At 49.4% G+C, this 26,596-nt stretch overlaps 1 protein-coding gene across 1 annotated transcript; it reads right to left on the bottom strand.

Moving 5' to 3' along the window:
• Nucleotides 1–6,329: 6,329 nt before the first annotated feature.
• LOC108521540 (keratin, type II cytoskeletal 2 oral-like) lies at nucleotides 6,330–12,736 on the bottom strand. Its single transcript, XM_017861410.1, has 9 exons — nucleotides 12,708–12,736; nucleotides 11,265–11,325; nucleotides 10,465–10,559; nucleotides 9,978–10,127; nucleotides 8,577–8,719; nucleotides 7,687–7,909; nucleotides 6,970–7,004; nucleotides 6,601–6,669; nucleotides 6,330–6,457 (listed from the first exon to the last, which is right to left on the bottom strand). Exons 1-9 carry the CDS (start codon nucleotides 12,734–12,736, stop codon nucleotides 6,330–6,332), a joined length of 933 nt encoding a protein of 310 aa, XP_017716899.1.
• Nucleotides 12,737–26,596: the final 13,860 nt, after the last annotated feature.

Raw genomic sequence — 26,596 nt, 5'->3', positions numbered from 1 at the left:
CAGTATTGGGGTGGGAGTTACCCGATTTTCCAGGTGTTGTGTGTCTCAGTTCCCCTGGCTAGGAAAAGGGATTCCCTTCCCCCTTGTGCTTCCCAGGTGAGGTGATGCCTCGCCCTGCTTCAGCTCTCGCTGGTCGGGCTGCAACAGCTGACCAGCACCGATTGTCCAGCACTCCCTAGTGAGATAAACCCAGTACCTCAGTTGAAAATGCAGAAATCACCTGTCTTCTGTGTCGCTCGCGCTGGGAGCTGGAGACTGGAGCTGTTCCTATTCGGTCATCTTGCTCTGCCCCTCTGACAACAAATATTTTGAAAGGCTTGCTCTTACGAGTGGTGTTATTGTGTGGCTATGGCTATAGCATTGAGACCTATGAGTGCGATGAGAGTTTTTAGAAAGAGAAGCAGCTGGAGAAGGCTTCACAGAAGCAAAGGTAAACTCAAGCTAACCTTGAAGGATGTACTGTAGGCCAGTAGGGAGGGTGCTCTGCAGTAGGGACTGGGACTGGGAAGGACCAGAGAAACTGCTTGTGCCAAGGCCTAGAGGAAGGAATGGGCACGTGAAGGGGTGGGATGGGGGAGCCAGGAAGAGGCCCCCTTGCCTCGAGGGAGCAACTGGGAAACCTGAGGCCTGAGTTTGGCTTGGGTCACAGAGGGGTCCAGCAATGTCTTTGAGTGGAATTTGTTCAGCACTCACCCCGGTTTCTATATATTCTCATGCTGAATGTGAAAGTATTCCATTGCGATAAAATAAAAAAGGAAGTCCCAGACAGCAGAGTTTAGGAAGCTTCTTTGATCTCTCTCTATGATCAGCTTTCAGCATCCAATGCCAACATCCTCGTCTACCTCCCATCAGCTGATGGCCCCTGCTGGGCTGCTGTCATCCCTTGAAGGGCTTGGGAGGGGAGAGAGGACACACTCACTAACCGAGCTTTTGGTGGAGGGTGATAGCTATTCTCTACTTCCTCAGAAGAAAATAAAATGACTTAAAATGGAGCATGAGAGATTTTGCTTGTCTCAAAGGAAGTGTTTCAACTCAAATCAATATTAGTGGGTAAATAATGTTCCTAGGACGAATCACTACCCCAAAAGAAACTCCTCAGCTGGTTAGACTGCAGACAGCAGCAGTTTCCAAACTGGCCCACATTGGAATCAGCTAGAAAGCTTCAAAATCACTGGTGCCTGGGCCCACACCTAACGAGTGGAGTTTAATTGGTCTGGGGCTATGGTCTGAACTTTAGAATTTTTAAAAGGTGGTTTTAATGTGCAGCAAGTTTGAGGACCACTGGCCTGGAGGAAACAGAAGGACAAATGAAATGGCCTCTTGAGATTCCATTCAGTCTAAGGACACAGATAGGGGTAATGATCATTACCATAATAGTGAACTTCACCAGGTGCTTTCCATGGACCATGCACTGTGCTGAGTCTATAACATGGAAGGTCTCACGAAATCTAAATACCAACATCATAAGGAAGATATTCGTACTATGTTCATTTTGCAAATGGACAAAGCAAGACTTGGAACAAGAATCTTGTCCAAGAATACATTAATGAAAATAGTGGAATGGAGATTTGAATCCAGGCACTCCCACTTCGGAACTTACATGTATTGCAGAAGAGACGGGGTCCTTGGAGAAAGATGTGTCCGCTTCCTCCTCTCCCCACCTGACACCTTAAAAGAAAGTGGGAAATTAGTTGAAGGCTCCAGCTCCCCCAGCCCATCTCCTAGTTACTGAAACCCAGGGCAGCCAAGAGGATGAGGCCCAGAGCAAACTATCAGCCACCTGGATCACAGTTCCAGACAGCAGCTGGAAGCAGGGTTCAGAAGAGCTGCTGGTGTGACCAGCAGGAGCAGCTACCAAAGTTCTATCGCCCACCTCACCCTACATTTCCCAGAGTCTGGAAGTGGATATCATAGAGGTGTGTCAGGGGTGTGGGGCTGGAAAAAGGAAGAGAGGGAGACTGTCATTCACCAGTCCCTGCCAAGGAGAGAGTGGAGAGCTGCAACCCTGGTCTAGGAATGTCAGCACAGTGGAGGCAGTGATGTGACACATATCAGGGAGAGAAACCTCTTGTGACTGAATAGAATCTCCTAGCCTTGGCTTGCCAACCCTTGGCCCACTCTTCTTCCTGCATAAGAGCATCACAGCCAAACATATGATGGACAGTATCAGCCCAGTCCTTCATTTTACAAGGAAGACATGGGTACAAAGACAGGGACATGGCCAAAGTTACCCAAAAATGTTGGTGGTGCAGATAGAACTAGAGCTTGGCTACCTTTCCCTCCCTTTGAATTCAGAAAGAATAAGGAGTCCTCTGGGAAATTCCCAGGTGCCTCTGTTCTCCTGCAGCCTGAGAGAGATGGATATACGGGGTGTTCCACCTTCAATCTCTAACAAGCCTGAATGCAGGGGTGGGAATGTGGTGCCAGGCACACAGGAACATCTCTGGTGAATCCTCTGATTTCTGGGTTAGGGTGTGTGTTTGGGGCAACAACTGGGGTCTTAAGCTCCTCCTGAGGCCCAAAACTAGCCTGGATGCCACTTTGACATCCCTTTAACTAGACTCTCAGAGTCTGCCTAGAACATAAGAATCGGGCAGTCTCCTTCCTTCTCGGTAAACCCAATAGGTGCTCTTGGGCCTGGATATTGTCTAGAGGCCTCACTAAGGGCAGCTTGCAAATTCCCATGGCAAAGATCCAAAGACAATATTGTGCCAAGCATGCCAAAGCTCTTCCATCCAACATGTTGGAAGTCATGACTATTTATACAACCATTTATTTATTTATTTATACAACCATTTATTTGTTTATAATTCGCCCAGGCTGAAATGCTCACTACAACCTCCACCTCCCGGGTTCAAGCGATTCTTGTGCCTCAGCCTGGCAGCTCTCTTGTCTCTGAAGCAAAGGGAGCAGCTAGGCAGGTGTGGCCCCAAAGGAAAATAAGGTTACAGGTTAAACTTGGATTGAATTCCAAAAGAAACAGTGAGGTCCCGGCAGAGGAATGGCGCTGTCTGGGCAGAGAATGCTTCTATATGTTGGATCAAAGAGGACGGGCCAGTCTCAAGGTTACAGGGCTAGTTAGTGGTGGGGTGGGACCAGCATCCCAAGTCCCTGAGGGTAATATGAGACCTGCCATCAATTCCAGGTTCATGTCTCACTTGACCACGGTGGGAGAGATTACAGTGCTTTATAACCATAAGGAATTTGCAGTGTGTTATTCTCTTCATTTAAAGAATAGACAGGTTCCTGAAATGTTGGCCATAATCAGTAATGACCCTTTATTGAGCTCTTACAATGTGCCAAGAATTAAACAGATGACATGATTCCAACCACACAACTGCATTTTACTGACGACTTTTGTGTGAGGGGTCAGGAGGGTGGCCAAGCAGCCTGTTCAAGGTCACACACTCCTGGTAAGGAGTGGGCCCAGATTACACCTGGCAGCTGGGTTCCAAAGCCTGAGAGTTTCTTGCTGTACTATCTTATCTTCTGCTTTATGGGGCAATTTAGGAGGGCTTTCAGGTTAGGCCTGCTGGAGTTTGAATGCTGGTGCCATCCCTTCTAGTTATGTGACCCTGGATGAGTTCATTCATCTCTCTGTGCTTTCATTTCCTCTTTTGTGAAGCAGAGGCCATAACACTGCCTACCTCACAGGGCTGTGAAGATTAGATGGGTTAATTCAGATAAAGCTCAGCACATGTCAGGCAAGTAACAAGAGATCATCAACTTTAGCGATTATTATATTATGACAAAAGCAAATTTCTATTAACCAAACTGCATTTTCCATCCAGCTTCCTTTAAATTAGAATGTTGCCATAAGCAGGAAACTGTGACCCCATAATATATTGTAAATCATATAAAAGATGCAGACAAGCTTTTCTTTGATCATCTATTTAAAGGAACGTGGCAATTTACTGATGAGTTTGAAACAAGCCAAAAGCATCTCCTCTGTCATTAAAGCTAAAGGACAATCTCTCCAAGCTGCATTCACTGCTTAAGAGGCACATGTGGGCTGGCTTTTTCTTGTTCATTTAGAGAACTTGTTCACCATAGAGAAAATTTCATCATAACTCAAATTTCCTACCCTTTAACCAACATTTCCCCAATTCTCCCACCCCTACTTCCAACCCCTGGCAATCACCCTTCACTCCATTTCTATGAGTTTGACTGTCTTAGATTCCACATATAGTGAGATTCTAAGGTTTTGTTTTTGTTGTTGTTGTTTTGTTTTGTTTTGTTTTGAGACAGGGCAGGGTTTTGCTCTGTCACCCAGGCTGAAATATTCACTGCAACCTCCACCTCCCAGGTTCAAGTGATTCTCATGCCTCAGCCTCCCAAGTAGGTGGGATAATAGGCATGTGCCACCAGGCCCAGATAAAATATTTCTCTTTCAAAGTCTGGCTTATTTCGCTTAGCATCATGTTGTCCGTTTGTCTATGTCGTTGCAAATGACAAGATTTCTTCCTTTGTATGGCTAACTAATATCCCATTGTGTATATATTCTACATTTTCTTTGTCCATTTATCCATCAGTGGACACTTGGGTTGATTTCATATCTTGGCTATTGTGGATAAAGCTGCAATGAACATGGAGGTGCAGATGTCTCTTCAAGATAGTGATTTAATTTCTCTTGGATATATACTTAGACGTGGTGTTGCTGGGTCATATGGTAGTTCCATTTTTAATGTTTTGAGGAACCTCCATACTGTTTTCCATCATGGCCGTACTATACCAATTTACCTTCCCACCCACAGTGTACAAGTGCTCAACATCACTAACCATCAGAGAAATGCAAATCAAAACCACAATGAGACATTACTTCACGCCTGTTAGGATGGCTATATCAAAAAGATAAAGGATAAGAATGAGGGCATGGAGAAAAGAGAATCCTTGGACAGTGTGCTTGTTTTTGAGAGGTGAAGCCATAGCCCCTCCCAGTGCAAGCTGCAGTGGACAGTTCCCAGGCTTCCTCCTCTCGATTTAGACTATCCCAGATAAATGTTTCACCTTAGAACTGGAACATTCTCTGTTGAAGCTGTAGTTGTGTGCTGTTTTTCTAGTGTGGTGAGCCTTTGGCTATCTCTCTCAGCTTTTTGTGTACTTAGCTAAGAGTTTCTGTGATCTGTTATCAAGGAGTACTGTCTCTTTCTCGCTGTCTCTGACAACCTTCCTCAGTCCCCCACACTGGTTAGTATTTTACAAGGAAGGTTGTCGTGCATGTACGCCTTTGCATGTTTGCTCACCTTTTACTTCTCCCACTCGCATGCCCCATACCCAGAACCAAACCTCTGTTCTATCCAAGTATTCCTGGATCTGCCTGGATTCTGTGCTCTCATCTGGGGTAGGGGTAGGGATGAGGGTGGGGGTGACCTGTTACCAGACCATTTGAAGTTCTTTGTTCTCATAACTCTCAATATTTGAAGGCTCCGCCCCACATCATATCAAACATGTTAACATACATCCTCGGCATATGTAACTTTTGCCGTAAAACATTTGAATTTTTATAATTGCTTTTGAAAATGTTTGACTACCAGCAACTCCTTTGATTATAATTAGCTGTGATTCCTGGAGAATTTCAGACATATTTCGAATTACTAGAAAAGCAAGGAAATCTAACCTACAACTTTTTCAAATATAATGAAATGTTTGTGAATTCAAATCTGAACAATTAGGAAGGTGGATGTATGTCATCCATAGTATCTCCTGGGTGAAAAGGCCCTGCCCCTCCAGCCTGGGAACTCTCAGTACTTCCTCCCCAGGGTCCCCTCCCAGCTCAGACCAGAGCTGTGTGTGTGAAAGGGACTGTGAATGACCCACTGGCCACAAAGAAAGTCTTAATGACTTGGAATCCAGAATGAAAATTCTACCATGATGTCTGAAACACAACGCACTTTGTTGAAGATTGTACAGAACAGAGAATTCCTTTCTTGAAGCCAAGATGGGACAAGTACCAGTCTTGGGAAATCAAAGCACCAGCAGGAAGTGGGGACCGGGGAGGCCCTGCCTACAGGGAGAGGAATGGGCCAGTTGGAACTGTCCCATAAGGCAGTGGGACATTGGCTGGGGTGGGGGCACTTCTAAGGCACAAGCGGTGACATGGCCCAGAACGTGGGCACTGCCTTGTGTGGGTGGATGTTTTTTCAGATTTTGTTTGTTTGTTTAAAGACAGGGTCTCGCTCAGTTGCCCAGGCTGGAGTGCAGTGGTGCCATGCTAGCTCAATGCAGCCTCAAACCTCTGGGCTCAAGTGATCCTCCCGCCTCGGCCTGCCAAAGTGCTGGGATTACAGGCATGAGCCGCCGATTCCGGCAGAGGAAGGTTTACTGCCTACTCATCCATCCCGGCAACTTTCGGGTTGCTGCGATGCCAGCCGTCTGGGAATGTGGGGCTCCGGAGCACAGGTCAGAAGCAGCGGAGGGAAGGGGCCCGGCGGGGGTGCGGGGGAGCTCAGAGCGGGGCCTGCCGGAGGGCGAAGGAGGCTGGTCCGAGGACGCCTCTGGCGCCGGGTTCAGAATTTGTGGCGCCAGAAGTCCCAGAACCAGAGAAGCCCTCGCGCTCCGCGGAGCTCCCGCCTTAGTCCCAGCCGCTGCGGTCCCCGCTACCTCCGCGGGCCCCAGCTCCGGCTCCTCCTCCCAGGGCGCAGCCGCCGCCGGTGCTGCTGTGGACCGTTTCTGCAAAGAGAGTCGGGGTCACGGAGCCTGGCAGTGTCTGCTCCGCACACCAGCCCCTCCCACAGTTCCGGGCCGCAGGTCTTCCCCAGGGTGACGCCCCGTGGAGATCCGGCAAGGCGTGGGGAGGACAGGCTTCAGGGAGGGGAGGGGAGGGGAGGGGAGGTTGGCTTCTCCAAAACCGCCACCAACAGCTCTTCCAGCCTGCAGGCTGGATGGCCCCGCACCAGCGCTGGCACATGGCTTGAGAAACTGCATTCCGAGGCCTCCAGCCCCTTCCCAGAGAAATAACCCAATACTCACCGAGGCTCACGGAACTCTGGTACCTCCCAGACACCCTGTGGGGAAGATCAGACAGTTCGTTCAGTTCCTCCCTCTCCCTAAATGGCCTTCCTTAGGTCAACAGCAAGGAGAACCTTGGTCACCCCACTCCCATTCCCTCCTGATTGATGTAGAGAGTGAGAAATAAGCTGGACGGGTGCTAAGAAAATCATAAAACACATTGTTATTTCTCTTGGGTAAGGTTAAAGTGTTACTCTTTCCACTAACATCTCCCAAAGAGATACAGATCAGAGGACACAGAACATTTCTGGACCCACCCATCCTCTCCACTTCCTCAGGATACTCTTCATTTAGCAAAGGCTATTTGAACCCACGTGGGACAGAGCCCTATACTCATGTGCCAGTGTAGGGGAACCCACTCTTCAAAAACTTACAATTAAGGCAGTAATAAAGAAATGGCCTAGAAATAACATTTATGTCTATGACCCTTCATCTTTGCAGACATACACTGTATAGCTAAAACATAGGACACTACCCAAGGTAAGGCGCTAATGTGTTCATATGGCATAGGAAGCACAGCTTTCTTGGTGTGACAGCATCTCCCAGCCCTGAACAAGAAGCTGTGCCTGCAATGGCCACTGCCACCTCTGACAGCATGCACAGCTCCCACACCTGGCAGCATGCTCAAGCAGGAAAGCCCCAGGCTTCGGGCCTCCTGGGAACCAGACGGACTCTCACCTGCACTCCTCGCCCTCCAGGAGGGTCCAGTAGGTGGTGATCTCCACATCCAGGGCCAGCTTGACATTCATCAGCACCTGGTACATGCAAAGCAGCAGGGCCAGGTCCTCTTTGGCCTGCTGCAGTCCATACTTGATGTCCTGAAGCCTGGCATTAGTGTCCTTGAGGGCCACCTTCCGGCACTGCTCTGCATCAGCGATGGTCGCCTGCAGCTTGGCGTTCTTAGTGTGGGGAGTCAGGAGTCCAGTTTAGATTCGAGTGTCATTCACTGATGGCCCATCCTGTGTGTTTGGTGCTTGCACTGTATTACCTGATGTTGGATAAGTGAGGAAACCCCAGGCACTGGGGTTAAAGGCTACACAGCTGGTCAGCAGAGAAGCCTGGGCTTGGATCTAGGTTCTAGCTTACCAGGGAATGGGATTAGAAACACCTGGCTTCAAGGGACTATACCAACTCAGGAGGAGCCAGACCCTTCCTGTGCCTCTCTCCTTTTTTATGGGAAATAACTCAGCATCTTCTGAAAATTTCCCTCCTCCAGGAAGTCTTCATGAATTATCAGAGAAACCTTCCCTCTGCCTTAGCCCATCTAGATGTGGACTTCCTTGGCTACTCCCCCAATTCAGTCTTCAACAGTCAACTTATTTCTCCAACCACCTAATGATGTCTGTATTCAGTTTCTATCCCATATCAACCTTCAAGCTCCAGGGAAGCAGAAACTAAATCCACATAACAATCTTAGTTCAGCGCTAGCCCAGCATATCACCCAGGAAATCTTAGTGTACGTGAGTGTGGGGCATGATTTCACTTTGCGTAGGTGCTAGTCCTGAGTGTCATGATGGAAGCATAAGCCAACAGCCCTGGTCATGTTCTTGTCCTCCTCATCCCCATCTGCTTCTCGATGCTCTCGATCTCCACCCACAGCCTCCGGATCATCCTGTTGAGCTCCATGATCTCACTCTTGGTGTTCCTCAGGTCATCCCCATGATGCCTGCTGGCCATGGTCTGCAGCTCCCCCAGCTGTGTCCAGAAAAGTCACATTTTCAGAAAAGGGGTCTTATAGATCACCTGCTTCAACACCTTCATACCACAAATGGAAAAATCAGAGCACAGGCGTATGCAAACCCAGTGCTCTCTCCCTGCATCAGAAGTCCTGTCTTCCAGAACAGTAGCTACTGTTTGTTGAGCAGTCACTGTGCACCAGACCCTCTGTTTTATCTCATTCATCCTCACAACAACTTGATGAGAAAGGCATTATTATCCCCATCTTATACAAAAGGAAAGCTGAGACTCAGATTGCCTGAGTTCCATGACCAAAGTCATCCAGCTATGGAGTGACAGTGTGGGCACTTGAATGCAAACATCCCAGATGATGGAGCCAGCTTCTTTCTTAACCAGCAGAAAATCCAGGGGAAGAATCAGATGTATATGGACCAACTCTGTCTCACTCAGATTTGGGGAATGGGAGGGAATGTACAGAATTCCCTGGGCCTGTGGAGTTAGACTTTGTCCATCCCCCTCCCTTGGCTGTTCCAGATACTGGCTTCAACACCTCGGTGTGATCAAACCAGAAGCGCATGTAGATGCAGAGCCTTTGTGGAGGAGAAATGGAAGAGTTTCTAACACGAAATAACAATAAAGGGGATGCAGCAAGAAAGATTTAGGTTAAGAATTTGTCAGCCTTGGTGCTATTGACATTTTGGGCACAATAGTTCTTTTTGCAGAGGCTGGCATCCTGTGCATTACAAGATGTTTACAGCATCCCTGGCCTCTACCCACTAGATGCCAGTTAGTATCCCCTCCCCACTTTTAGGTATGACAGTCAAAAATGCCTGCAGACATTTCCAAATGTCCCATGGGGGAAAATCGTACCTTCCCTACCCTCTGTTGAGAAGCACTGGGTTAGAGAAAAGTCAGAGCTTTCTGACTGGGAAGATAGCTCTCTGTTAATAAGACCAGACAAGTGGGAAGATGAGGTGACTGCCATATGGAGATATGGGAAGAATGGCTTGGAGGCAGGGTCTGCTCAACAGGGTGATCCAGAGGTTGTGGGTAGAGATCGAGAGCATCAAGAAGCAGATGTGGATGAGGAGGAAAAGAACTTGACCAGGGCTGTGGGCTTATGCTTCCATCATGACACTCAGGCCTAGCACCTACACAAAGTGAAATCATGCCCCACACTCACGTACACTAAGATTTCCTGGGTGATATGCTGGACTATCTAGGTAGATTGATGGGGGAGCAAGATTCTCCAAAGCTACATGATGCTGTCACCCGTCTTGGTCTAGCACAATGCCTCGGCCTCAGCCTTGCTCCTCTGGGCAATCTCATCATACTGGGCACGGACCTTGGCAATGATGTTGCCCAGGTCCAGGCAGTGGTTGTTGTACATGGAAAGAGCCACAGACATGTTGCTGGTGTCTGACTGCATCTGGGACAGCTCCCACGGGGCCAAGCAAACGTGCCGTCTCCTGAGTAGACCCACACCGGGCTGCCCAGCAGAGCACAGGAAGCCACCAGCTCAGGAGAGGGGTGCTCAGGACTGAGGGACCACCACTAGAGGCTTTTCTGGAAGGCAATGGCCACTTCTACAACAGAGGAAAGAAGGTGAGGAGGCAGAGGTTTGAATGGTCCAGGCAGAGGGCAGAACTACCCACAAGGGTGGGCCGGTGTCTCTCTGGTCAGGACAGACAGACCCACAGTCCTGCTGGACTTCTAAATGCCCTCCTCTAGGAGGCAGGGCAGGTGAGTCCCAAGGAATGGCAATGAGGGAGACTTCCAGCATTGTAGAGGGCCTTCAGGAAGTTGATCTCACCTGTCATCCTCTCCACCTTGGCCTCCAGCTCCACTTTGGTCATGTGGGCAGCATCGACGTCCTGGGAGATAATTCAGTCACTGTCAAGACTAGACAACCTGTGACTCTGTCTAGTCCTGCATACTATGGAAAGGGGCAGGAAGAAGGGGCCACGGGGCCCTGCCCCTGGGAACTCGCACTCAGGGGAAAGGAGATCCCATCCAGGCGCAGGCAGCTGCACCCTAACATTGCTAAACCAAGTACTCTGCAGGCTGGGCTGGTGAACGCACACCAGGGAAGGGCACAAAGAGACTATAAGGCGAGAGGAAGAATGAAGTCTGGGGCTGGGGCCCTTACCCGAGACAAGGGGAGAAGAATATGTGAGGAAGGGGGTCTGAGGGACAATTTAAATTTGCCACACTCAATGTCTCTCTCTTTAAGTAACTCCTGGGAATGTACTCCTAATAGAAAAAAGAGAGAAATTATTTCTTCCCTTGGTCCATTTTGTAATCACAACTCAAGGCTTAATCAGGTCCATAAACCCTGCGTTCCCATCAGGAAAGGACTTGGCAAAAGTCTGCTCGGACCTTCACACCCTTCAGCAGGGGTGGGCAGGGAGCCACTGGGGCCTGAACCCTGTCTGGCCTCCTCCCTCTTTCTGGCCCTCACTTGCAGGGCCTACAAGAAGTCCTCAGATCAACAGCACTAAGCTTCTGCCTCCCCTCCACCCTCAAACCACTCAGGTTAGCAGGGCTTTGGGGTTGGAAGCTGGGAAGGGGCCCCTCACCTTCTTCAGGACCACAAAGTCATTCTCTGCAGCTGTGTACTTGTTGATCTCATCTTCATACCTGTGAGAAAAAGGTCACCTGTGGTCTGCCTTCTCTGTCATCCCCATGGCCCCAGAGTACATCCCATGAATCACATGGACTCAGGGCTTCTTGTCCTACCAGTTTAGCCCAAGGCTTGCATCTTTCCAATGCATTGCCTTCTGGGTTCAGGTAAGACCCAGTTCATTCTACAGACATTTACTAGCACTTTGTATGTGCCAGGCACCACTTATTAATGATGATGATGATTGGACGGTGAAGTGGATATCCCTTCCTTGTGGGATTCTATTGTGATTGATCCTAGAAGGCTTTCTGGAGAAATTTTTATTTTTTTCAACTATTTATTGTACTGGAGGGAGATGGCTGAGCTGCCAAGAGCTTTCAGGGGAATTTTCTGGTGCCAACTCTGTGTACAGCAAGTACAGTAGCACCATGGGCTCTCCATAGGTATTTAGTGAGCATTCTACAGCAGATGCAGTCTCCAGGAAGATGTTTACAATCCTGGGTACACTGCACTCAGGTGGGAATTAGAGAAAACCACAGAGAAATGTCTCTCAAGCAGACCTTTGCCCAAGAAAGATCCTAGATGCACCTGAGTCCTGCATTTAAACTTAACCACTAGCTAAAGATGTCTCAAACTTTTATCTGCTATGAGACATTTCTGCCCAAAAGTTCAAGGCTAACCATATAAGCAGGGGAGTAAATATCAATCAACTGGTCATTCAACAAATGTTTGCAGAGCACCAAGCACATGTCAGGCCTTATGCTAGACACTCGGGATTCCAAAATCTCAGAAGCCCCCTTTAAGGATGATAAGCGTTACTACTGAGACCTTGAGCAGCCAAACCCACTTGCCACGGAGGAGCTGCATTTTCAGCATCACTTTCTGTTTTTCTGTAAACAATTTTTTTTGAGACAGGGTCTCACTCTGTTGCCCAGGCTGGAGTGCAGTGGCGCGATCTTGGCTCACTGCAACCTCTGCCTCTTGGGCTCAGGTGTTTCTCCCTCCTCAGCCCCCCATGTAGCTAAGACTACAGGTGTGCACCACCATGCCTGGCTAATTTTTGTGGTTTTTGTAGAGACAGGGTCTCACTGTGTTGCCCAGGCTAGTCTCAAACTCCTGGACTCAAGCAGTCCACCTGCCTCAGACTCCTGAAGTGCTAGGATTACGGGCGTGAACCGCCGCACCCAGCCTCTGTAAATAAATTTATCCAGACACTGAGACACTGAGAGGAACCAGCTAGGTACCTCTAGAAGGTCACTTAATTTTCAAGAGCTTCACCTCTAAAAAGGTGTGATGTTCCAATGGTAAGACTAACTTCTTCAGCTTCCCCCAGGACACATAGGGAAATGGGACCCCGCAAAGAATCTCTACAAGCCCTTTCTGTGAGGCCTCCTATTACCCCAGGGTCACAAAGAGATCTCCACACATCGTACCCCAAGAGTACTGATGACACTCTCAGCAGCTAACCAAGCACATACACCACACAGTCACCACTGTCATTGCCATGTTTTCCCTTGCATGGAATATCCAGAACGCAGACACATAGACCATTCATTCAGCCAGGCCCTTGCACGTATATGTGCAAACAAGCCTCACATGCCTTCAACATTTGCTGCTCCTCACACTAAAATCTTCCTATGGGAAGCACCTAGGAGGAGGTGCCCCTTTACCCTCATCTCATATCACAAGCTGATGGCAGGTCGACTCATCCCTCAAATACAAATTCAGCTTCGGCAGAGTAGGCCTCTCTTTCAAAGACGAGCAGATTGCAAGTCTTCCGAGATGGAGGGGGAGTTCTGTGTTTGAGTTTCAGAAGGCGATGGTTAGGAGACATCAATGATGGCAGCCAGCAGTCCCTGGAGCAGCAGCCTCAGCAGCCCCTCTGAGGAGCCGCGGGACGGGGCACACAGAGGGATGGCTCCTCCATCCAGGGAGTGCTGCAGTATTTTCCTCACCTGTTGCTGTAGTAAGCAGGCCCACCACTGCTGAGAACTTCTCGAACTTCTGTTGCACCTTCCTTCTCCTTGTCAGTCACGACACCACCTTCATAGCCCTCCCCCTTCCTCTCCCTTCTTCCTTGGAGTCCTTGCCTGGGGCCCTGCCCCCACTGGGGCTCTGCACCCACCCTGGGAACCTCCTGAGGCTGGCTGGTCTCAGGAGTAAGCAGACCCACCACTGCTGAGATACCACAGAGGGCTTGACATATTGGGTGAACCCACAACTTCCTCAGACTCATAAGGAGAAGAGGGCAGAAAAAGACCAACACAATTGAGCCAGATTTCCTCACTGTCTAGCTGGCTTGAGATGGGCTCACCTGTCGATGAAGAAGGCAAACGTGGTTGAGAGTCTTGATCTGCTCCCACATCTGGGCCTTTACTTGCCCAAACTTAAGGTCAGTCTCCATATGGCAGGACTGCAGAAGGCTCTGGTTGACAGTTACTTCCTGGATTCCACCCAGAAAGCCACCTAGATCATTGAGGTCACTGAGGTCACCAAAGCCGCCAGGATCACCAAAGCTTCCAGAGCCACCAAAGCCACTAGGGCCACCAAAGCCACCAGCTTCTCTGCAGAAACCCCTGGCTGCTCCTCTGAAGCCTCCAGTTCCTCCACCAAAGCCCCCAGCTCTTCCACCAAAGCTTCCACCCATCCCTCTTCCACCACCTCCAAAACCACTGCCTCCAAATCATCTCCCACAAGACCCCCCAAACCCACCAGCCCCCCTGAACCCACCAGCCCAGGTGCTACTTCCAGCCACACTGATAGGGATCATCTTCTTCCCCCCAAGGCCATGGAGACTTGGCTGCAGAAACCTCCCCCCATCATGGCATAGACAGCAGACCCACCCACCACCAGCCCTTCCTGAGCTGGAGGTAAAGGAGGACATGATAGAGCTGATCCAGCTGTGGCCCGACACCATGGCTGTGCGGCCACTGAAGGCCTGGCAGTAGGCCCCACCAGAAGACATGAAGGGCTGCTGGCTGTAGCCTATCTGGCGACTCATGGCAGACAGCAAGTTCTTCCAAAGGAAGGGTGGGCTCCAAAGGCTGGAGGAAGCTCAGAAGCCTTCTGAAGTTCTGAATGGGGATGGCCCTTATGTACAGCCTAGGAGCTTGGCTGGCTGATGTTGCCAGCCACCTAACTGAGGCATTAACGGCTTTGGTTTGCCTGGCAGCAAGATGTCGAGTTCAAAACACACAATACACCTTGATAATCCCTCCAAATTTCCAAATGGCTTTGTTTTCCCAGGTTACTGACCCAAAATAACCTTAAATTGGGAGAGGGACCATCCTGCAGGGCTGGACACAACCCCTAATCCCCAAGAGACCTGTAACCCCATGCTGAGAGTGACAGGTCAGCACTTCTCTGCCTCTCGGCCACTCAGCCAGACCAGCCAGCCTCAGGAGGTTCCCAGGGTGGGTGCAGAGCCCCAGTGGGGGCAGGGCCCCAGGCAAGGACTCCAAGGAAGAAGGGAGAGGAAGGGGGAGGGCTATGAAGGTGGTGTCGTGACTGACAAGGAGAAGGAAGGTGCAACAGAAGTTCGAGAACGCACAGCAGCTGCCTCTAGGACCTCACCCTTCAGGGAGGAGGTGCACATACAAATGCACAAAGAGCAAGTTCTCAGCCACAGGGGCACCTAGAACTGGGGTCTAAGGGGCCTTGGAGAGAGAGCTGCAAGGGAGGAGAGAGGAGTCAGTCTGACGAGGACAGGAATGAGCATGGCTGGAGAAGTCAAGGTCACCACCAAGTGCCCTAGGAGAGAGTGAGCAGAGAGAGGGTCTGAGGCCAGCCTGGGCAGGGTGGAGGGGATGGACCACTTGGTCCAGGCCAGAAAGACCATCAGTTTTTCCTCTTCCAAACTTGTACAACAAAATGAATCCAGGATTCCCAAGGCCCCCTTCCCTCAGCTCACGTGAGACACCAATCCCGCCACCTAGGAAGCTCAGATCTTCACCAGTAAAATTTAAGAACAACAAGGGCTTCTTCTTAAGGCTGTTAGGGGCATAATATTTGGAAGAAGTTCTGTGTGACATGAAATGTTACTCATTTTTGTAACATTTACCTCTACTTATCTTTGGCAGCAAAGACTACCTTTGATGACACCAATCCTGACAGCACAAACCAAGGCTAGAAAATGAGCCTCTGCAGAGGCCAGCCCCTTTTAAAACGACCCTTGCCTTTTCCTTTTCTAATCTGGCCTCCAATTCCCTCTGATCCATTCTCATCCAAGAACCCTTCCCTCATTGATCTCACCTTCTCCCCTTTGCTCAGATCTGACTTCCTAGCTGCTCAGCACCTCCTTCTTCCCTTGCCAGCTCACTGGAGGGAGGGCAAGTTCAAACCAGTGACCTGCCAAACCTCAGGGCAGCTCCTGTTCCTCTCCACCAAGTCACAAAAGACCCTCAAGTAAAATGGAAGAGAATGAACTGAGTGGAGAAAGAGAGAAGCAAAACACACCATAAATTCACACCAACACACACACACACAAAACAGACTTATCACAGAAACACAGGCACACCCACAAGGATGTACATGCTCATCACAATTCCCTGCCCAGGGCACTCTTCCCCATGCAGCCTGTTGTGCCACACGTAGGCATCGTCCTCCTCACCACCTTCAAAACGTCGGTGCCTACCCCATCCCCCAGGGCCCTGATTCTTGCCCAAAGCTCCTTGCTGACCTAAGAAACCAAGATACAGCAGCTGGATCCAAATAGGGGCACAGACTGAGAGGAGACTCAGGTCCCAACTCAACTCAGCCACTGATTCTTCCCTTTGCCAGGCCTCAGTTTCCTCCTCTGCACAATGAGGGCTTCAGACTTGAGTGGAGGATTCACATTGGACCTAGTGAAGCCCCAGGGTTCAAGGGAGGTATGAGTGGGAGAAAGGGGTGCAGTGGGCAGTGTTCTGGTCTCATCACCACTGCCATCCTGACACCTCCACACTGATCGCTTAAACAAAAGACTCTACTGTTTAAAAACAATTTGGAAACTCCTGGGCCCATTGCCATCTGGGTCACTGCCCGTGCTGATGGTGGGGGTCAGCAACATAACATAAAACTGCTGTCTTTGCTCACCTGTGGGGCTGATCTTGACTCCAAAATCCAAGTCATGTTTTGATTTCCAAGTGTGGCCTATACTTTTGTCAAGAGAGGCCCCAGGAGCAAATGAGGAAAGGTCTCCCACTATCCTTCTGTCCCCCACTTGCCATTTTTAAATCCTTGCTATTGAAGGGGAACTCTGCAGAACAGGTCACTGGTTTCCACCCCTTGAACGCTGCCAATGACCTGGCCCAGTCTGAATACGCAAAGAAGTCGGTTTGAATTTTAACATCAAGAACAAATCCCAAAGAGATTAGGGTAGAAGTCAGGGCTATAATGAGGAGCCATCCCAAATCTCTTTATTAGCAGTGGCAAATCCCACCAATCCCCCACACCTGCAAATTAGAAAAGTTCAGCTATTGTCTTCTGTTGCCTCTTCAAAAAAAGTTAGAGTGCACTGCTAGCCAGGGAGCCACCAACCCTAGAATCAGCCCAGATGGGCCTTTCCTGGGGATGAGGACACAGAGGCCCCAGGAGACACACTGAGTCCTACACTCTGTCCTCTCCATGGCCATGGCTGTGCCTCCCAGGCTGGCACCTGACCGAGGCCCATCTGCTCTGGGGCAGCGGTGCCCTCACTGATGGAGTTCAAGGGCAGAGGAACAATCGCACCTGCCTGAGGCAGTCCCAGCTTCTCAGGGAAATGGGGGCCTCAAATGCAGTACCCAGGGCTGAGGCCAGAGCTTAACAGTACATGGCATGGCAGCTGGCAGATGATGCTGGGCTGGGGAGGGAAGGTGGGGAGAGCAGAGTTGGGGCAGAACTGTGTGTATGGGAGGCTTCAAGGGGAGCACATGGATGGGGCCCTGGGGCACGTTGGGCATGAGCTAGGAGGAGCTCAGCTCTGGTTCCCTGGGCAGACTGTCCCGCTCTGTGCCTTGCAGTCAAAGGGGAATCTGTTCCATAAGAAATCGTTTCTGTTTTGTTTTGTTTAAATGGAGTCTCACTCTATCATCCAGGCTAGAGTGCAGTGGTGTGATCTCCACTCACTACAACCTCCGCCTCCTGGGTTCAAGCGATTCTCTTGCCTCAGACTCCCAAGTAACTGGGACTACAGGCAGCCGCCTCCATGCCTGACTAATTTTTGTAATTTTGTAGAGACGAGATTTTGCCATGTTGGCCAGGCTAGTCTCAAACTCCTGACCACAGGTGATCCACCTGCCTTGGCCTCCCAAAGTACTGGGATTAGAGGTGTGAGCCACTGGGCCTGACTGGAAACTGTTCTTCAATACCAGGTGAGCTCTGAGCTGAGTCTCACAGAAGAGGGCCAGCCTCATGGCATCTGAAACTTAGGAAAGAAAGTCTTGGGCCAGGCAGCTGCAGCTCGAAACTTAGCCCAGCCCAGAAGGAGAGGGCCCAGGGAGTGAGGCAGCCTCTTCAACATGCCCAGAACTACCCACCCCAGGAGGCCAGCAGAGCAGTGCCATGGAAAGCACCCTGGACAGAGGCAAGAGCCCCAAGTTCCAGTCTCCAGGCTCCTCTGGGCCTCTTTTTAGCCCATTGTAAAGTAGAGCTGATAAACCTCTGCTCTGCCTGTTGAGCCTCTACTCCTGAGCCCAACGAGGTCCAGATGAGTGAAATACAACAAGGGCCTTATAAACTAGAAAGCCAGAGCGCCGTGGGAACTGAGGGATCACAACGGCAGCAGGGAGTCAGGCCATAGAATGCTGGCCAGGCAGCAGGCTCTAAATTGACACTTACAGACTTTTTCAACCTTCATGGCAACCCTCTAGCTCTTTTTTTTTACAGATAAGGGAAACTGTGGCTCAGGCGTTAAACAACTTTTCCAGGGGCCCATAACCAGTAAGTGGCAGAGCCAGGCCTCCAGTTCAGTTTCTGTCCCAGCCTGGAGCACATGCTATGGACTAAGACATATACCACTCAGAGCTCTGGAAAGGCTCCTTGTGCAGGCACTGGCAGGATGTTCTGTGTCTGTCCCTTCCTTCTATGTCTGTAAGTTCTCAGCTTACAGAACAAGCCCTGACTCTGAGCAAATGACTTGTATTTGATCATGTTTGCAAAGTGGTGTGGAATTGATAGAAAAGGCACAAACAGGACTCCATGCTTCTCTAAGCATAGTCCTTAGAAGGGCACTTTGCATGGTTTTCCCAGCAAAGGGGACGCTGCCCCAGCTTGCTCCTTCCTCAGCAGGATCAAGGGCGTGGTTTTGCAAGCTGACAGGCCAGGAGAGGACCACAGTCTATACCTAAAACCCCTTCCCTTCCACCCTAAACCAACTCATTTAGGAACACAGCCAAAGTCCCAGCCCCACCAGGATGCCTTATATGACCAGCCTGGCCCCTGAGCTCTCCTGGCCTCAAGCTCCTGGGACACTCATTGTCCCTACAGTGTCTATAAGTCAAACAAAAATATCTTATTTCTCCTTAACCAGTGTAGAAGCCCTGGGAGGGCAGGCCCCATACCCAGGGCATACACCCACCCAGCTCCCAGTCAACCTTATACAATTCAGAAAGCTCTTGGCTCCTAAAAAAGCCAAGCCATGGCCTCACAAGCGTACATGACACTTAATTGTATCTGGCATTTGTGGAGTGTCTTGAACTTGTTAAAGTCCTTTCATTTATCTGCCCTGACAGACCAATGGGCAAACATGCCACACACAGACACACACCCTCTGTGACTCACAGACAAAATACTTTCATACAACGTGTAGCCCCAAATGAAAATGACAAAAGCATTAAGCATGAAGTTGGTTTAAAACTGATGCAGTCAGAAAGTAGAAGCCATCTCAACCTAATCACTGGCTCTGGTTTCTGCCAAGAAGCATGATAATTGGAGCAGGGATCTAGAGTCAAGCATAATGGGTGCTCCTGCCCTCTGTTCAGAGAATCCAGCAAGGACTGTCCAGAAGGGTTTCCCCTTGAACTTCATTCCCTCCAAGAGATGCAACATTGACCAGTATCCATTTAGTCATCTCTCCAAACATTTATGCAATCACTCAGCAATGATTCATAGAGCATTTGCTTGTGTCAGGCAGCAGGTTTTCCAATAGAAGACAACGACACACAAAATACAGTTCATGGTCTGGAGGAGCCTACAGCTTTCTTGAAGGAAGTACCAGGCATGTAAATAACACCTTAGAGCACATTGGAGTCAGCGTTATTGACAGTAGATCAAAGTACTAAGGTGTGAGAGGAAGAAAGGCTATTGAAGGCATCACAGAGGTGGTAGTTTTGAGTGCAGTACTGAGGGACGAGTCGGAGTGGGCCCAGTGGGTGGAAAATTCAAAAAAGACACCACTGGTAGAGAGGGGAATCTAATGTGATGTGGTGGGGGAAGTGTTGGTAAGGGATCCCACATGTTTAGGACAGGCGTCATAACGGAGGAGGAGAGATGATGGGGAAGGAGCTGAAGGTGTAGGTTGAAACTGATTGCAAAGGTCTCTCTGTGCTATGCTGCAGATTTGGGACTTCACTCTATGGGCGGCTACACATCAGGACCACTGGGCAGCTTTTAAAAATCCAGATCCTCAAGCCCTACTTCTGGTCTCCTGAATCAGAATCAGGGAGCATGGCCCGGGCACCTGGATGTTTTTAAAGCTCCAGTTTGCTTTAATTCTGATGGACTGATTCCCAGAATGTAAGCAACTTTGCTAAAGGAGAAAATGTCCCCGTTTTTATAAAAAGCTAGGGGAAGGGTAAGAGAGAGTCACTCGTCTTCACATGAGACATAGAGTTGGATCTAATCCAAGGGCTGAGCCAAGCACTCAGCTCTAGATATGGGTACAAATGCTGCTGATTGGGAAGCGCCACTTGCCGATCAGCAGGGACTCCAAGGGGCAGGGAGCTTTGGAGCGCATCACTAAGAACATGAAAAGGCAAACCGCAGACTGGGACAACATTTATATTTGCAACACATATGCCTGAAGGGTCTCAGAAAGATTACGATGAGCCAGGGAAGCCAGACACAAAGGAATACATTCTACATGATTGCATTTCTCTGAAGCCCTAAACACAGCAAAACTAACCTATAGTGACATAAAGCAAGCCTCAGCCTGGTGTTGGGGATTGGCAGGGGATTGACGGCAAAGGGGCATAAAGAGCATTTTGGAAGATATTCTATATTTTGGTTGTGGCTGGGTTACACAGGGATTTACATTTGTCAAAACTCATGGAACTGTACTCTGAAAATGGGTGCATTGTTACTGTATATAAATTGTGCCTCAATGAAGTTTTTTAAAAGGGGACAGGAAGAGGAGACAGGAAGGACAGGATACTCATGTTCAAGACAGCATGAGCTCTGAGCTGTTCTTGGGAATAGCTGTTCCTGGGAATAGGATTTATATGTCCTGCATTTGTGTGTCCCAATATACACTAGACTGTAAGTCCCTTAAGGGGGCATCCATGTTATAGTCATTTCTGTGGCCACCACCCCCATGGTACATGGACCAGATTGGTACTAGATGAAATTTGAATAAATGTTTCTCCACATCCTCTCCAGTACCTGTTGTTCCCTGACTTTTTAATGATCGCCATTCTAACTGGTGTGAGATGGCATCTCATTGTGGTTTTGATTTGCATTGTGCAGCCATAACAAAGGATGAGTTCATGTCCTTTGTAGGGACATGGATGAACTGGAAACCATCGTTCTCAGCAACACTATCGCCAAAGAACAGGAAAACCAAACACCTCATGTTCTCACGTCATCAGCGTGGGAAGTGAACACATGAGAGTCACTTGGACAGCAGGGTGGGGAATACTCACCAACCGGGGCCGCTGTCTGGGTGGAGGGGGAAGGGTAGCATTAGGAAAGATATACCTAATGTAAATGTCATTGAGGTTAAAGTTAATGGGTGCAGCACACCAACATGGCACATGTATACATGTGTAACAAGCCTGCACATTGTGCACATGTACCCTAGAACTTAAGTATAATAAAAAATTAAAAGAAAAAAAAGAAATTTGAATAAATGTATGAGTGAAACTAGAGTTTACAGACTCACCCGGGAACAATATGCAACATGAAAAGAACAGAGCAAGAAAGAAAGAACCCAGGGAAACATATATTTTTTAATATTTTTCATTTTAACTATAGAATATTTCAATCATACTGAAAACAATAGAGCAAACCTGTATGTTCACCAACCAGATTAAGTAGATTGATATGTCTTTTCCTATCTTAAATGAAATGTTATAAAACCCCCAGTGTGAAAGACCAAACAGTAGAGCATTTAGAAGAAATCAGAGAATGTCTCCATGGCCTTAAGAGTATAGAGCAGGGTTCTTAAACAGGACACAAAAACACCACACAAAAGAAAAATATGATGAATTAGAAGACGCAAATTTTGAATAAGTCATTCTGCTTGTCAAGTACCTTAATTAAGAGACTGCAAAAACCACCCCCAGTGTGGGAGAAGATATTCATAATTTACATATCTGACAAACGACTCATATCCACAACATATAAAGAACCGCTATAAATTAATAAGAAAAAGACAGGCAACCCCACCGATAGAAAAATGTTCAAAAGACGGGACCAAAGAGGTATCCAAATGGCCAATACACATGTGAAAATGAGCTCTACGTCATTAGCCACTATGGGACATGCAGATTAAAACCACAAAGATACATAACAGTCTCCATGCAGAAAAGTTAAAATACAAAAGAAAGAAAATAGCAAGTGTTGGTAAGAACTTTCCTGCCTTCCTGGAGCTACTTTGGGAACTGTCTGGAGTATTACTAAAGCTGACCATATGCATACCCTATGAACGGCAACGCCACTGCTAGGTACACACAAAGACACAGAGTGCGTACGTGATTCCCCAAGGGCCATGTACGAGAATGCTCAGAGCAGCTTCGTTCCTAATAGCCTAAAGCTGGAATTTAGATTCCAACGTTCATCAGTAGTAGAGCAGATAAACAAATAAATCAGGGTTTAGTCACGCAGTGAAATACCAATAAGAATGAATGACCTACAACTTCTTGCAACAATATGGATAAATCTCACTAACTTTATGTTGAGCAAAGAGGCCAGCCACAAGCTGTATGATTCCATCTATATGAAGTACAAAAACATACAAAACTCACTTAAGCTGTTAGAAGTCAGAATAAGGGTTTCCAGGGAAAGTGTCGGGGGAGGGACTGGAAGGGAACTCAGGGCAAGGGCTTCTGGGGTGATGGGAATGCCTGATCCTTGATCTGGGGGTTGGTTATGTGGGTGGGTTCAGTTTGAGAAAATTCATCAAGCTGAACACGTGAGCTCTGTGCTCTTTGGGTCTATATATTGTAGTTCAATAAAAGATTTTTAAAACGTTGCAGAACTCCCTCATTCAATTTGTGGACAGAAGAAGAGAAGCAACAGAAAGACTTGGAAAGACAGGGCAAGAGAGGAGAGAGAAAACAGGAGAAAGGGGGTGGGTGACAGCATCAGAGGCCTCAAAGAACTAAGAAAATGACCAAAACCAGGCCACCACATGGACACCGAGGAAGCCCCTGGAGACTTTAGTTGGGCCGTCGGTGGAGGGGGTGAGCAGGATCCCAGTGGCAGAGGGCAGGGCGAGTGGGGCATGCTGGTCCAACCTGAGCCTTCTGGCTCCTCCCTAGGAGAAGTGAGAAGAATCACAGAAGCACCGGGAGGCCCGGTGTCCCCTGCCCTGAGTCAAACAGACCAACAACTCCCAGAGATGTCTGCTGCCCCCAGGGGCCAGCAGACACAGACCCTGGAGGCTGCAGAGTGTCCAGGAGAGAGGGCCAGGCCACAGCCCATGGATCCCCGAGTCCCTTCTCTGCACATCTGAGCCAGACTTGAGAAGCAAAGTGACTGGGGGTAGGGGGACATGGGAGCATGCTATGGGCCAAGAAGGTGTGGAGACCCAGAGGCCCTGGGCCCCCTCTTCCAATGGGGGTGCAAGGACTGGCTCAGCTGGAGAGATTATGGGTTTGAGGGTCCGGCCGTGAGTTAGAAGAGACTGAAGGCCAGGACACCACTGGGCCAGTGCAGGTTTGTGGCACAAAGCCTGCAGTAGCAAAGTGATGCTCAGGTGGCTGTAGGGTGTGCAGGAATGAGACAGGCCGCAGAGCAGGGAGCCAAAGGGGCCTGGGAATGCTCAGCCCATTAGCCAGGGGAGGAATGTTGGAGCAGGTCGCCAAAATGAAGAGGCCAGATGAGATATTAGAAACCAGGGCAGACAGCAGCGCTCCAGGAGTGGTAGGCGGGCTGGCTCCTCCTCCACCCTGACAGGTGCCACAGGCTCCTCCTCCCTCACCCCTCTTTGTCTGTGCCTTATGATGCCCTCTGCTCCCAACAGGTTGCTCTCTGAGGACACAGTTTCTTTCTCTTCCCCTCTCCTTTCCTTCCCCTGCCTCTCTACCCCACCAACCCTGCAAAGTGACAATCAATAAAACCCACTGACTGTCAAAGAAAATGCAGTGAAACACACAGCAATTTATTAGAGAGGAATGAATGGAGACCTTGCAGAGGGAGAAAGTGAGGGCAAATTGCAAAGCAAGCTGAGGGCAGAAGTGGGAGCAGAGAGGCTGTAACCAGTGAGGTACCTTCTGACAGAGGCTCCGCACACACAGGAGGGGAAAGATCTGTCCTGAGCCTGAGGTGTCTGGGGCCTAGGAACTGAGGAACCCAGTAATGCAGACAGAGTACTAAGCAGGTGGGAGCTGGGATGGCTGGGGCCATCTGTTGAAGTGGGGAGGACATCAGCTCAGAATTTGGTGTAGGCATGCTGGCTGCTACTGGTGGTGTTCTGGATGATCCTGGCTGAGGAAAAGGAGGCACCGCTGGCTCCCAAGTGCTGGCCCCCAGGGACTTATCTGCTGGTGGACTGGATGCTCAGGCCCCCACCTACACTCTGACCCTGGCCACACTCTGGCTTCCACAGCTGGAGATGCTGGAGCCACTGCCTCTGCCTTTGTGGCTGGCCACCCTCGAACCAGTGCTGCTGGTGTTGTGAACCACAGCTGCAAGGAGATGGCCAGTCACCCCTCTGCCCCATGAGGTGCTGGAAGGTGGTAAGGAATTAGACAAGGATTCAGAGAAGGTGGAGGTGCCCAGGGTTAAGGGACAGGGAGTGAGAGGCACAGGAATATTAGGAGGCAAGGTGGCCACAGTACGTGGTAAGCAGGTGAGCTCAGCTGTGGCAGTCAGACATAAGGAACAACAGTGAATGCACTTTTCTTTTTCTCCAGCTTCAAGGGGTGGGAATGTGGAAAACTCAGAAATCTCTTTGTTTATAAAGACCCATTTTCCTTGTCTATTTTCCTGCCACTCCATCCTGAGGGGAGTGGTTATGTATCCCACTAGCAATGGTATGACCCAACCTCAAGGGAAATAGTATGCACACTCACAAATGCACACCGAGCTTTGACACTCCCCAGCCATCCTGTTGTAGAAAGAAAAAGAAAAAAATAAATTTTAGAAACATAGAGCCACCTGCCACTCTAAATGTGAGTGTTAGGAAACACTTCAAAGATAGTCCAATTCTCTCTTTTTAAGGATGAGAAACATGAGGCTCAAAGTGGGGATGGAATCTGAGGTTGCACAGTGAATACAGGTAAACCCCAAATGATCACCCAGTAGTGGGAAGGTCTCCCAAGCCAGTGCTGTTTCCCTGGCTCCATCAGAGACTATCCAGAAAACACAAATGTGAATTGCAGCAGCTGGGCTGAAGTCAGATCTCAGGAGGAACTTCCTAAGCAATAACGAAAAACTAAGATAGGGAATCAGAGGAGAGTGGTAAGACAAGATGGGGTGGACTTCATGGTATCTCGGTGGGAGGTGACAGGGAATCAGTGAGATGTCCCCTGTGATCCCATGACCTCAGCAACTCTGAACATGCAAACTTGATTGGCATTTACCCCTGGGATCCACAGAATGCCCATTTCAAGTAAAACATTTATCTACTGCTGGAAATTTAAAACAAGTTTGCAACCCCGAGCCTTAAAGGAGCTAGGAGAAGGGGAGCATGCTAAGCAGTGACAGCAGTTTAACAAACATTTGTTGAGGCCCTCCTTTGTCCCCTCCTACGCCGTGGGGGCCACTGGGAATATGAGAGGGAAGACATGGGCCAGTGCAGTTAGGCTCAAAATCACTATGGATCTAACCAGGGACATAAAGTCCTGATGAGTCTGCTTCTCAAGGCAGGTTCTCTGCCACAGCCATGGTCCCCTACTCACCTGCACTCCTCGCCCAGCAGCTTATGGGAGGCAGCAATCTCCATGTCCAGGGCCAGCTTCAGGCTCATGAGTTGCTGGTACTCACAGAGCGCCGGGCCAGGTTGTCCTTGGCCTGCTGCAAGACCTCCCTGAGCTCTGCCAGCTTGGCCCAGGCATCCCTGAGAACAAACTCACCCCTCTGCTCAGCATCGGTGATGGCCACCTGCAGGTTATTTATTGCTCTGGGGCAGGAGGAGGGAAGGGAAGTGTGCTGGACCTATGGACTCACCTGGCCATATGGTGGGTGAGCACAGGTCGTCATCTGTCTGTCCCTCCCCAGGACTCCCCAACCCCACTGAGGCTGGAGAGGAGCATCCCTTCGGGAATTAACTTTGAGGGAGGTTTCAAGTAGTGTCAGTTTGGGGAAAAAGAACTCAAGAGTCTCTGTGTCTGAGGCAAGCAGCAATGAGTGGTGAGATCAGAGGAGTCACCCTCAGTGTCTGAAACACTCACTCACTTTCTCCCTAATCCCTGTCCTCTGTCCTTCACAGCTGGGTGCCAGGAGACAGCAATGAACAAGACACAGCCCCTGCACCCAATGTTCTCACCGTTAAGGAGGAAAAACAGAAGAGTAGGCATTTAAGGTAGCAGGAGGCCGGGCTATGATGTGGAAAAGCACAGGGCACCATGGAACTCAGAGGAGAGATGCTGAGGAGGGAAGGATGACGGCTTCACAGGAGGAGGGGTTTAGACAGGAAAAGATGTTTGGCCCATTCTTGCAGAAAAAGAGGAAGTTTGGGAGACTGCTAAAGAGGATGAGAAAGGATATTCCAGTTGCTGTGGGAGTATTGAAATGGGGGTTAAAAGCTAGTGGGCAGTGCAGTGCAACCGAGCCTAAGAATGACAGGCTCGCCTAGGCCTTCCAGGTTGTCACCTGGAGACCTGGGGCCCGTCTGAGCTGGACGATGGGTGTGATGTAAGGCCCTCATGCACCTGCGTGGGTGGAGGGTCAGGAAATGATAGGGTTCTGGCCTGACCTCCTGACAGCCCCTCGTGCTTTCCCACCAGA

The sequence above is a fragment of the Rhinopithecus bieti genome, unplaced genomic scaffold, assembly GCF_001698545.2.
Source record: "Rhinopithecus bieti isolate Rb0 unplaced genomic scaffold, ASM169854v2 scaffold_56806, whole genome shotgun sequence".
In the NCBI taxonomy this organism is placed as follows: Eukaryota; Metazoa; Chordata; class Mammalia; order Primates; family Cercopithecidae; genus Rhinopithecus; species Rhinopithecus bieti.
The sequence above is the reverse complement of the archived record's forward strand: the minus strand, read 5'-3'. Positions and strand labels throughout refer to the sequence as shown.

What these genes read in the sequence shown, in the direction of transcription:
- LOC108521540 (XM_017861410.1), bottom strand. Translation starts at nt 12,736, where the DNA reads ATGTGTGGAGATCTCTTTGTGACCCTGGG. An exon ending in ACTTTGTGGTCCTGAAGAAG is followed by an intron (nt 10,560 to 11,264) that starts GTGAGGGGCCCC and finishes ATTATCTCCCAG; the next exon opens with GACGTCGATGCTGCCCACAT. An exon ending in GATCGAGAGCATCGAGAAGC is followed by an intron (nt 7,910 to 8,576) that starts AGATGGGGATGA and finishes CTCCCCACACTA; the next exon opens with AGAACGCCAAGCTGCAGGCG.